A 12243-nucleotide genomic window follows, 5' to 3' on the forward strand; every position below is an offset into this window, starting at 1 on the left:
GCCTCCCATTGAGTCCCAGCTGATTGGCTGGGTCTTCTTTGGTTGCCCTGCAAAGGAGAACGGAGCTGGAAAGCAGGTTAGTGGGGTGGGGAGGGAATGAGGATATTGCAGTAACCACCCCCTGCCACACCCACCAAGCCATGCCCACAGAACCGGTAGAAAAAAAATTGAATCCCACCACTGCACAGCATTATTGAAATACTCCAAAATCACAGGATGGAACAAGTTGCAGGTTAACATCAAGTTTCTCTGCATCTTTTAATTTCTTCATATGATGATACATTTCAGTCACTGCTTTGTTAAACAACCCTGTATCAGTTGAAAATTCCCATATGTCCAAACCTATATTCATTCATGTTGTCCTTTATAACACTGATAAAAACCTGGCCATACTAGTGTAAATATTTCCTACTGTTGTTTCTTTTTAAAACCATGTGGGTTTTATCAGAGACCCTGTCAAGCAGGGTAAACAAATCTCACCCTATCAGCTTTCAGGAAAAAAATATGATCCAGATGTTTCCATTAGTGAGTCGTGATTGACTTGGCTGTTTAAGAGCAGATCACCAATAAGCTTCTTGCTTTATAACCATGTATCCTTTCAACAGAACATAGGCAATAAATGAGCCAAAGTTGGGAAGAATTCACTCTTTTGATTATGTTTGTTGAAGACCTCCCTCAAACTTCTGAGGTTTTATGACCCCCCCCCCCAATGATAAAAATAATCCCTTTTATTACTTCTCCAGCATCTTGTAGAAGAGTTATACACTGCAGGGGATATCCCTACAGTTCTTTAATGCCTATAAGATCTTCCGCTATAATTCTTGCATTGAAGTGGAGAAGAACTTACAAGGGTTGCCAAAATGCATCGTCCAATTGCATATCTAAATTTGGTTTCCCCCAAATATTTCATGCTTAGGATCCAATCTGGGTCGGTCACTGGTCCCAGTGGTTTTGTCTTCCAAGCTTTCAGATTTGTGCTGGAGCCCACACACACAACAGCACACACACACACTGCTAGAGGATGGGGACTTCTGCACAAGTCTGAAAGCTCGGAATTACAAACCCTTTGGTCCCAGTGATTGACCCAGATTGACTCCTGCAACCAGTGGTGGGACTTAAATTTGTTTACTACCGATTCTGTGGGTGTGGCAAGGGAAGGTGACTGCAAAATCTCCATTCCCTCCTCACCCCACTAACCTGCTTTCCAGCTCCGCTGTCCTGTGCAGGGCAACCAAAGAGACCCAGCCAGTCAGCTGAGACTCGAGAGGCAGAGAAGAGATGGGGGTAGGGCCAGTCGGAGGTTGTATTTGCCGGTTCTCCAAACTACTCAAAATTTCCGCTAGCGGTTCTCCAGAACTGGTCAGAACCGGCTGAATACCACCTCTGACTGCAACATTATCCTGGGACACGTATATTCGCCTTCATTTGCATTTCATGCTTAATGCAGGGAAACCTGGACTGATTTCAGACAAATAGGAGTAAAATTTCTATATATCATCTTTGGGTTGTGCAAAAATAATAATTAACTCCTAAATATTGGGCCACAAGTAGTTGACAAGTTACATTACCCTCTTTGTAAAAACGACTTTGTGTTTTGTACTTTTAAGTCAGTGTGGACTCCTGGGAACAGCCTGGACAAGTTTTTGCAGTTTTCTGGTCAATATTTTTGGAATTCTTGCTAGAGTGTAGAGAAAGGGACTGGTCCAAGGTCTCACCAGCTGGTTTTGCACCTAAGGTGGGACTAGAACTCACAGTCTACAATTTCTAGTGTAATGCCTTGAAGTATTGCAGCAAACCAACCCTCAAAAATTAGTTTACTGCAGACCAAAACGGTCACATTATTTCACAGTCCAATTGTCACTTTATCTCCTCTTTTGCTATGCTACTGTATCTCTGTTAAGAAGTCCCTTACTCTGCATAGAACCTTCTTTTTCACAATTTCAGGTGTGGTCTCCAATCCTGATTACATGTAAGTTTGTTCCTAGAAAGGGTAGGTAAAAATGGCCAGTATAGGTATCTAATACTTCTAATCAGGATCCTCTAGTAAATGTTCTAAAGGTCTTCTTTGCTGATTCTTTTTTTTGGGGGCAAGCGCTAAAGGATGCATCTGGGGAAACACAGACCTTCATGGGCACCACGCTGGCAAACACACAGCAGTAAAGATGCTAATGACACAATGGAGTCTTCTAGAAAAAAAGCAGATTGGGATCCCCTCCTTTCTAGCAGCCGCTTTCAGAAGGTTCGCTGCCTATTAGCATAGGATGCCCTTAATGTACCAAGTAAGTTAGAAGGACCGCTTCAGAAATGCTGGAATTGCACCAGACACTTTGCCAACTGAAGGCAGTGGGGAGAGCACGGTGCCCATTTTAGCTGCTGCCTTCTCCATACATGGTCATCCTCGGTAGATCAGCCGAGAAGGAACCCAAGAGAAGATTAAATATCTGCTTGTTTTTGCCTCGCTCCAAATCGCACTCTAGCTGGGCAAGATATTCAAGTTCTCTGGGATATCTAGCTGCCACTCCTACTGTCAGATGTCATTTTTAGCACAGATTAAACTTACACGTCTGTTCAGAACGGCATCTCAGCCTAGCAAATGGGACTTTTTATTGCTGCGTTGTCACCCAGAGCAGGGGTCTCCAACCTTGGCCACTTTAAGACTTGTGGACTTCAACTCCCAGAATTCCTCAGCCAGTTTTGACCCTGAGCATTTACCTTCACCAGGCTAAACCCTACAGAGAAGGCCCCAAAACTTTGTAGTTTGGAGCCACCTAATTTGGGGGAAAATATTATCAATGAACTTTACTTATATAAGCAAGCTTACATTAGAAGCTAGACAATAACTTATATTTCTAGCTCCCTTTAATTTATGCATCAGCAATAAGATACTAACAGGCAGGTCTATAATACTGCAGCCTAGCAAAATGCTAGCTTCTGTGATCCTGTGGCCGTATTCTCTGGGTGTGAAATACAGAGTGAACACATCTGGAGCCAAGAATATCCATTAAATCAGATCACTAAAACCATTCTCTCCAACCTGGGCACCATTCAAATATTGGTTGATTTAATTTATTTACTTGTTGGACTTGATTTGCAAATTGTCACAAACAAGACAAGGGTATACCTACTTGTATACCTGAAGGGTATATAGCCAAATAAAGATTAGAGAAAGATTAGATAGGACTAGGCACGTGGGCTACACCTGCTGAGACCTCTTGAAGTTAAGGCCAGGTCGTCTAACCTTAATCTTTAACCCTCCAGTCTTCTCAACCATTTTAACCAAGATGGGCTTGAGTTCTCCAAAATGACCATGTTGGGACCTGAAGTGCAAGCATCTGCACAAACAAGACCAGGGTTCCGACTTTTATCCTAGTATTAGCCACATTTAGCTTCAAAGTTCAGATAAGACTAGCCAAAGGGCACACCTGCTGAGACTTTCAATTTAAGACCCGTTCTCCTCCTCCTATCTTTCCCTCCAGTCTTCTCAACCATTCTTAACCAAGATGGTCCTATTATAAAGCTGAATTTAAACCTTTGGAGGGATGTTCCTCTTGTTGCAAAGTTTGACCTTCCAAGTTGACAATTCCAAGTAGGTCCAAGGGCACCTCTGTTATACTTCCTTCACCAACTTGAAGGAGCAACGGTTAATCCGGTTAATGTTTTACCCTCCAGTTTCGCCCACTATCACTAAGACAAAGCAACAATAGGAGTGAACCCTGTCTCGCAAAGATTACCACCCTCATTTTTCATGACAAGAGAGCCGTTAACAGATGCAGTTTACCATCGAAATAAGAGCGGAACAATGCAAGATTTTAAACAAGCTGGCTTGATCAATACAAATGCCTCTATTCTTTTCAATATCTGCATTTAAATCAAAGCTAAATCTCAACTCTTCCTATGCTGGCTGTGAAAGGCCTCCTTTGACCCAAGGAATCTCATACACTAGAAAAGTATATAACTGTGCCAAGCCATAATGCAGTTTGCTGGGTTTTCATTTAGCATACTACAGGGTTATGAGGATCCAAAAAAGCACGGTCTGAGGCCCACCAACTTTCTCTTTGCAGATCCAGAGATCTTCAATAGCCAGGAACAAGTACTCAGACCCCATTTTGGACATGGGGGAGGTTCAGGAGCAAATTGGATGCCATGCCTTGCAGATGGGATCCCTGCTTGATCCCTTAAGATGCCTGAAGATCTTTCCCATCAAATGTGGTACTCCTGACCACGTGGTACTCCTGACCACGTCAAAAGATGACTGCTTCAAGCTGAAGGAAATTGCAACCCACTGGTTTATGATGTAGCATGATTCAATTAACTAGTTAAGTAGCTAACTAGCATGGCACATCTTAGCAGCAGCCATTTGATGCCGATTCAATAAATCATGGTTTAGTGTGAACATAGGTTTGGAATCAGGCAAATGTATGTACAGCACATCTTTGAAAATAAAGTTTTTTTCTTTACTCTGTACTCTAGGTTTTTAGCAGCCTGACCAAACATATTAGCTGAATTAAAGTGCACACTTTTTGTATTACACTATCAAGGCTTCCTTGCTTTTTATGCAGAAATAAATTTTGGCTTCAATGAGTTCTCCTCATCTCTTCAAAAGGCTACGAAAACCTTTTATCTCCAAAAAAAAGCTAAGAGCAAAAAAAAAAGTTACTGATTTTTTAAGGAAGACCCAAGTATACCTGTTGCCACCCCCTCAAAAGGGGTGAATCCACTCACAAGGGCTACTACTAATACACGAATCACATCCTTCAGGCCAACAATCCATCTGAACTGCTGTAGCAACAAGAATAGTTTTCAGGGTGGCTTGGGGGGAATGTCTGAAATAGAAACTTTTACTGAGTTAACCCATCATAAAGTGCTTAAAAAGCTGGTTTGCTGGAGCTCCAACAGACCACTGCCATTGCTACCTAAGTCACCCAAAAGAATTTTGAATTGCCCAATTTGCTCAACAGCTATAAAGGAAAGGACTATATTAACTGTTGTTGATGTGCACTAAGGCTGCAGATATTGACTATGTATCTTCACACTGCTGACCTAAAAGCTAGCCAGTCTGTGGTTTTCCAGATGTTGGGACTACAACCCTCCCCTTACCATGACTACACTGTCTGGGACTCACATCCCACATAATCCAATTAGGCCCAGGAAGCCTCAGGTTCCCCAATGTTGCATTTTTGAACTGAATGTTGAATGAATGGCCTCTGTTACCACCCAATATTGGTTGCAGTTCATGAGCTTGGTCTGATGTGATGTTTCCCAACCTCAGCAACTTTAAGAAGTGTGGACTTCAACTCCCAGAATTTTCCAGCCAGTGTGCAGTTGAAGTCCACATATCTTAAAATTGCTGAGGTTGGGAAACAGTGGTCTAATGTCCCAAAGGTGCTATTTTTTCAGGAGGCAATGGGACTTTCTTGTTTTTTCTTTGAAGAAGTTTCATTTAGCTTCTCATCCAAGAAGCTTCTTCAACTCTGATTGGATGGTGGGGAATGGAAGGATTTACACTCCTTGCAGACTCCTTGGTCATTTGCATTCTTTTAGAGTCCTTGAGGCCACTTGGAGGCCATCTGTGTCCTCAGGGTCACCTGAGTAGTGCCTGCATCTCAAACTGAAGCGCAAATGGTTCCTGTAGTCTGCAATCTTTCTGGAAATCCATTCATACTCCCGCACCATTCGAAGGAAGAGAAGCCAAACATCTTCAAAGAAAATCAAGAAAGCCCAGTTGCCTTTTGAAAAAGCATCTTTGGGACAAGCATGACTTGGATGACTGAGAATCTCCATAGACATTGGTCTAATGCAATTTGTTTGTGCAAAAGCACGCAACGAAAAAGGCATCCATCAGTAGCACCTAAGATAAGCAATGGGGAGATATTTATTGCATTGCTCTTAAACAGTTGCAAACCAATCTTTCTACTGGGAAAATTTGCTGGTGGTGAAACAAACCAAGTTTACATATACTCAGAGACAAGATTTCTATAAGTAACTTGATCGTGGTTCATTGAACAAAAACCCAACTGGTTGGGTTCATACAATGCACCAAGCTAAAACCCAATAAAATATATGTTATTAGAATCTTGAACTTAACTATAATATTTACTCTCCAGCAGAATATAAGAGAATCATCCCAGCCAAGCAGATTGTATTTTTGCAGCTGTTAATGATTTAAATATTGAACAAGGGGTGCCACTTGTTAACTCAAAGGCTATATCAGGCTGAAAACAACATATCTAGGGGCTGAATTCCAAAAGGGGATATAGTGCCCAATTTTAAGTTTCAAGGTTTTCAAAGGATGTACCTTAAAGGATCCATTTGATGAGTCATGCAAAATCAGTCAAATGTTTTGATCCTATCTACTCTGGTAGGTCTGAAGGCTGCAGCATCTAGTGCTAGTGAGGTCCCAGGCAGTCTTCAATTTTTATCCCCAGGACAGAATTGGGATGCTCAATTAAACCTGTCCCTAGATAAATAAGCATCTTAAGAATGCAGCCTGGCCTACACTTCACCTGTTCCAAACTAGCCACGTAGAAGCTGATGCCACGAATCTCATTCTGCAGCATGGGTCTCCAAGCTTGGCACCTTTAAGACTTGTGAATTTCAACTCCCAGAATTCCCTAAATTCTGGGAATTGAAGTCCACAAGTCTTAAAGGTGCCAAGCTTGTGGAGACCCCTGTTTTACAGCCAGCTAAATAGATACAACCCAATATCCATGTGAGAATATACTTTCTTACAGTGAAGTTACCTCCTTTCCAACCCTCCCAGGACTGTTCTGCTGTCAATTTCTATAACTTCCTGGGATAATGGAAAAAAACATTTAATCGGCCAAGTTACTTGGAAAGATATAAATAACACACGGGGCAACTGCAGGACACCAAGAATGTGCTCTTTGGTCAATAAACTTTTAATGGCCAAGTTTGGTACTCTGCACCCCTTGGAAAAGGTGCTGGTTAGATATTGGGAGAGGAGAGGGGCTGTGCCAAACCAGATAAGCCCAAATTGTCCTTGATTTGAAGTTAATCACACAGGCCGAGCGCTGGAAGGCTACAGAGCGTGTCTTTATTCCCCCTTGTAACTAAGGGCTCTGCTTTTTGTCTCTGCGAGATGTAAACACATTTGCTGCAGCCATATATAGAGAGAAGCCGAGCTTGTCTATTTAGACAAGAAACTTCCTACCTTGGCTGGATTCAGAGATTTTGCTAAGCCACAAAGTGGTTGGGTGTCATACATAGTGCTAAAGCATTGTACGTGTTTATTTTGGGCACAGTGTCCCTTTTTTAAAAATCTGCTATTATGATTTGTCACTCAATGTTTGGTTTAGGGTGTTAAGCAGTGACTAAACAAGCTATGGTTTATAAGGATGTTCAACACTTACCCTTGAGAATTGCCAACCCACAAATAAGGGTATTTTATTTGGGTACTCCAATAAGCCAAGATTAAACAGATAGCAACTGGGTACATGACATCAAAAGGACCCATTTAACCAATCTTTAGTATAGCCATTCTAAATAGGTTGGACTCCCGTTCCCATAACCCTCAGCCAATACGATATAATACAAGTGGCAACTCAAATGGACATACATGGAAAGGATCACTTGGAGGTATCTTAGCAGAATTTTGAACTCCTCCTTCCTGGAATCATGTAACTGAAGATGAAGGCAAACATAGACCATGAAGAAGATTGGTGGGGGTTGTGGCCCAACCACACTGGGAGGGACAGTCACTATCTCCTTGTGTCCGGTCTTATCTGATGCTTGCATTTAGTACAAAGATAAACATTCTTCCTCATCGAGATTTGGAGAAAGCCTGAGTGACGTTGTGATTAGCGTGTTGGATCTGGAACAAGGAGTCCCTGATTCAGGTATATCCTCAACTCAGAATTGCTATGGAGGCAGGAAGGAGGACTATATAAGGCCAAGGGTCCCCAACCTTGGCAACTTTACAATTGGTGGACTTCAACTCCCAGAATTTCTCAGCCAGCATGGATAGGCTAAAGCATGGAGCTGCAGCATGGCTGGCTAAGGAATTCTGGGAGTTGAAATCATAAAATTGCCAAGGGTGGAAACCCCCGATGTAGACCAACTTGAGCTCCTAGAAGCTAGCAAGAATCTCCCAGATGACCTTCAACCCTGTTAGCCTTTTTGTAATCTGGGTGTCCCTCCCAGTCTTTTGGGTTAGCTAGACGGTTAGGTGAGCCCTGCTGATGACAAAGCTTTTTATTCTATTATTTTATTTTAACCAGAGTGTCATGGATTACGTACTTCTAGTGTGGCTTTAATCTTGCAGGTTCAATCCTAGTGATCTTCAAATAGGACTAAAAAAAATCTAGCTTGAAATTCTGAAGAACTGTTGCCATCCCTAGACACAAATGTGGTATCACTTGTGTTCCTTTTTCATTTGTCTTCTTTCAGTATTTAAGGGAAATGTCTTAACTATTCACAGCAGCTATCAAAACGATTAGAACTGCCCACCGAAGAGATTATCCTTATCTTGCAGCCAAAGGGAAAACCGCCTGCTTTTATTATTGCAAATGGAAACATATTGTTGTTAAACATTTTAGTAACAATTTGTGAATGTGCCTCTTGTAGGGGAATTTATTTGAGAACAGTTTTTTTCCCCTCCCCAAGAAAGCTTGTTTTATCTTTACTCTCTCCTTCAAAAAAGCATGCAAGGCAGCCTCTCTTGGAAACAGTCTCTCTTAACATGTCAGGATTATTTACCAAAATGCTATTAATTTTCCACTTGCAGATTGTGGAAATGGAATCTCATGGAAATGATATAAGTCCCCAGAATCTCCCCGAAATTAAAGCATAGCTAAATGAGCTGAATGCACTTCCGGATAGTCTATGCGGAATGAGTTCTTTTCTCTGACTGCCAGGACAAAGAAATACGGCCAGCAAACTGGCACTTATGCCAGTGCTGCCCTTACGTGCAAATGAATTGTCTAAATTAAATGCAGCATTGACATTACATGGACCACAAGCCAAAGTTCAGGTAGCATTCTACCAGCATTAAAAAAACAAAAAACAAAGCCTTCAAGCGGAAACTGAAAGTTATTTAGAACATCTGTACATCCAAACGGGAAGATTCATGGAGTGATTGCAGGATATTTAATGTGGGTTTAAATAAGTAGCTTGCAGACAGATTGTTTTTGGCCTGTTGACTGACCGACAGACAGACAAGAGGAACTGCTTCTTCCTCCTGGCATAAACCCACAAAAGAAAGGCATCAGAAATAGTCTGAACAAAAGACACACAGTAGCCAAGCCTCGGAACTTTCTCTTCATAAACTAGCGCAAATATCACCTTCTAGTATATCCAGTTGTCACTGCAGTTAAAAGCAAGTTTCAGGTGTGATATTACGTACTACGACCCCTACACATCCCACCTATACGGCTACATCAGAAAATGGTACTTTAAGAGCATTTTTCATACATCGTAAGAGTGCAAGGTCCCCGCCAAGCATTCCCAGAAGTTAATTCCATTACGGCAATACGCCTGGTAGGAATTCACTATCCGTTAAGGAATTGGATCAAAATCGTTGCCATTTTGCACCAGCAAAGCCCCGTGCCTGTTTTTCAGAGGGTTGGGAATGAACCGAAGGATGCGGTTTTTCCAAAACAGAGGTCAGCTCAGTCTTAAGAACAGGCGCTATTTTTCATTTAAGAACCAATTGGTAATGATAAGCTATGTTTTGACCAGGTTTAGCAACATCCCAGCATCTATGGAGCGAAAGCAAACAACTCCAGCCTTCTTTGTACAAGGAGGTGGCCAATACAATTTAAATTACATATTTCATACAGGAGAGATGCTGGAGGGGAGGGGGGGAAACCAGCAATCCACCATCACTCCGAAGCTGGTCTAAGCAGCCACAAGGGTTAGTCAACTTCTCTAGTTAAGTTGCTTCCATCACTGACCAGATTCTGATATTTTCCAGGGCTGCCTTTCGATTGTGGTTTTATATATAAGAAAAACACACCCAGCTTTCCAAAAAGTAGGAACCGTCAACCGTTATCGTTTTCCCCAATTACCACCTCCAACAACCCCAGAAACAAGAGCCCAGAAATATCCCTCCACCGAAATGTAGCTTTTTGGGGAAGGGCAATGCTGGTTTAGAGAGGGCAGAAGAAGGGGACAAAAGCTGCGAAGAAAGAAACCTCCCCTTTGGGGAGCCCAAAGCCATCCTCAGAGGGTGCCAGGCAGAGGTTGAGTGGGGGGAGAAGAAACATCTGGAGGGCAAAGCCCAGCCTCCATATTGGCCGCTTCCACCTACCTCCCCAAGCCCCCCTTCTCCAGGGGAAGGGAGGAAAACAGCCCCAAAGGGGCACTTGGGGGGGCAGGCAGGGTGGGGGTGGGGGAGAAGGAATCCAAAGCAGCCCAAAAGGGGCAGGAGGGGGGCAGACATGGCTGGGAGGGGGGAATCCTGAGGAAAACAGCCCCAAAGGGGCTCCTGGGAGGGGGCAGGCAGGGTGGGGGTGGGGAGAAGGAATCCAAAGGAAAACAGCCCAAAAGGGGAGGCGGGGGCGGGGGGAGAAGGGCAGGTAGGGGGCACCCAGAGGTCTCTATCCGAGTCCAGCCTCTCCCTCTCGGACTATATGGAGACGGCAGCGGGGGGCTTCCCGGAGTCCTGGCCCAGGCAGGACAAGCGCCCAGACCGGCCGTCGGGGCCCCTGCAAGTCCCTTCCACCCGGGCCCCTTTTCCCCCGAGGGGCCGCCCCGCCGGCGCTTTTACCTCCTCCTCGAGGCTGCTGCTGCTGTGCTCGCTCTCCTTGGCCAGGTTGCTCATGGTGGGTGCGGAGGGCAGCCGGGCGGCGGGAAAGGGGGGCGGGGGGAGGGAGGTGAGGCTCGCGGGCGTCGCTCCGAGGGGGCCGCTTCGCCTGGCCGTCAGCGGCGGCTTCTCCTTCTCCTTCCCTTCCCTCCGGGCTGGCGGGCTTCCTGAGGCGAGCGGCGGGGCTTGTGCCGGACGGGGGCTGCTGCTGCTGCTGCTGCTGCTCGGCGCCGCGGGGCGAGGCGAGGCGAGGTGAGGCAGGTGGCGGGGCTGCGGGGGAGCGGGGTGAGGGGTGGTGGTGGCCGAGCTGCGGGGGCCCCGAGGTGCGCGCGAGTGCGGTGCAGGTGGGGCGGGGCCCGAGCGCGCCTTATTGGACGCGCCCCGGGCTCGCGGCCAGCTGGACGCCGCGGCCGGCCAATGAGCGGCCGAGGGGCCAACGAGCTACAGCTGCCGCCGGGGCCCCGCCAGCACACACACTCCCTCACACACACACACACACAGAGAACCGCGCAGATGTGCGCGCGCCCAGGCTGGGCTCTGGGGTGGGGCCGAGGCGGCAGCGGGGGGCGGGGCCCCTCTCGCCCGTCTCCAGGGGAACCCGACAGCCAATCCCGGCCTCCTCCTGGCCAAAAACTCTCCCCCTCGACGGTCCCTCGCACGCGCGCGCATCTCCCCCCCACCGCCCTCCGCGGAAACTTTTAAAACTTTCATGAACTTCCCTTAAAGGGCTCGCGCGCTTTTCTGGCCCGCCTCGCGCTCGGCCCACGGCCACGCCGTCCCGGGGGGTGGGGGGAGAGGGAGGAAGGGAACCGGGCCGGGGAAAGAGAGGTTGATTCACACATACACACACACACACACACACGTGGTTCTGTGTGTGTGTTCTCGTTTGGCAAGGTAGCCAAGGGACCACTTTGTGGGAGGAGGGGGGGGAGGGAAAGGAGACAGGAAAGTCCTGGTTTGGGCACTGGGGGTGGGGTGCGTGGAGGGCGAGGGTCTTTTCTCCCCCCATCCCCAGGTAGAAAGGATGAAATCGTGTATTCTCACGACACGCCCAAACCGCGACCCCGTTTTGAGCCGGGTTGGCCGCGTGGGAATGCGACCCCCTGGCTGGGTTGGGTCAAGGAATGGGGCAAACCCAGAGGAAACTGGGGAAACGCAACCGGGAGGGGGTGGGAGGAAGGCATCGTGGGAACGCGGCCATCGGAGAGATGGAAGATGCCCCCCCTCCACCCCCGTTACTCCGTTCCTGCATTCCTAATAATTGTTTGGGGGCTTTTGATTGTAGGTGGATTAAAAAAAAATAGGTGTATTATTACGCGTTATACGTGGATTTTAAAAAAATAAAGAAACGAGCCTCGGAAAAAAAAAAAAACAAGCTTGCGATCGGGAGAGGAAATGCAATATATTTCGTTAGGAATTCGCTTTGTTTAAGCCGACATTCCTCCCTCCCTGCCTTGAAATGCGCCGAATCTCTTTAAAGG

General features: G+C 46.0%; 1 protein-coding gene across 1 annotated transcript in view; it reads right to left on the reverse strand.

The window, feature by feature from the left end:
* The window catches only part of RBPMS2 (RNA binding protein, mRNA processing factor 2), a 30771-nt gene extending 19509 nt beyond the window's left edge, over window positions 1-11262 (reverse strand). The window contains exon 1 of the mRNA XM_026684073.2: window positions 10727-11262. Within this exon, the coding sequence (XP_026539858.2) occupies window positions 10727-10780 (54 nt within the window). The 5' untranslated portion in view covers window positions 10781-11262. The remainder of the gene's footprint in view (window positions 1-10726) is intronic.
* Between the last annotated feature and the right edge of the window lie 981 nt (window positions 11263-12243).

This window comes from Notechis scutatus, chromosome 11 (genome assembly GCF_049901735.1).
Source record: "Notechis scutatus isolate UNSWTSFEM ecotype Mainland chromosome 11, rNotScu1.2, whole genome shotgun sequence".
Taxonomy (NCBI): Eukaryota; Metazoa; Chordata; class Lepidosauria; order Squamata; family Elapidae; genus Notechis; species Notechis scutatus.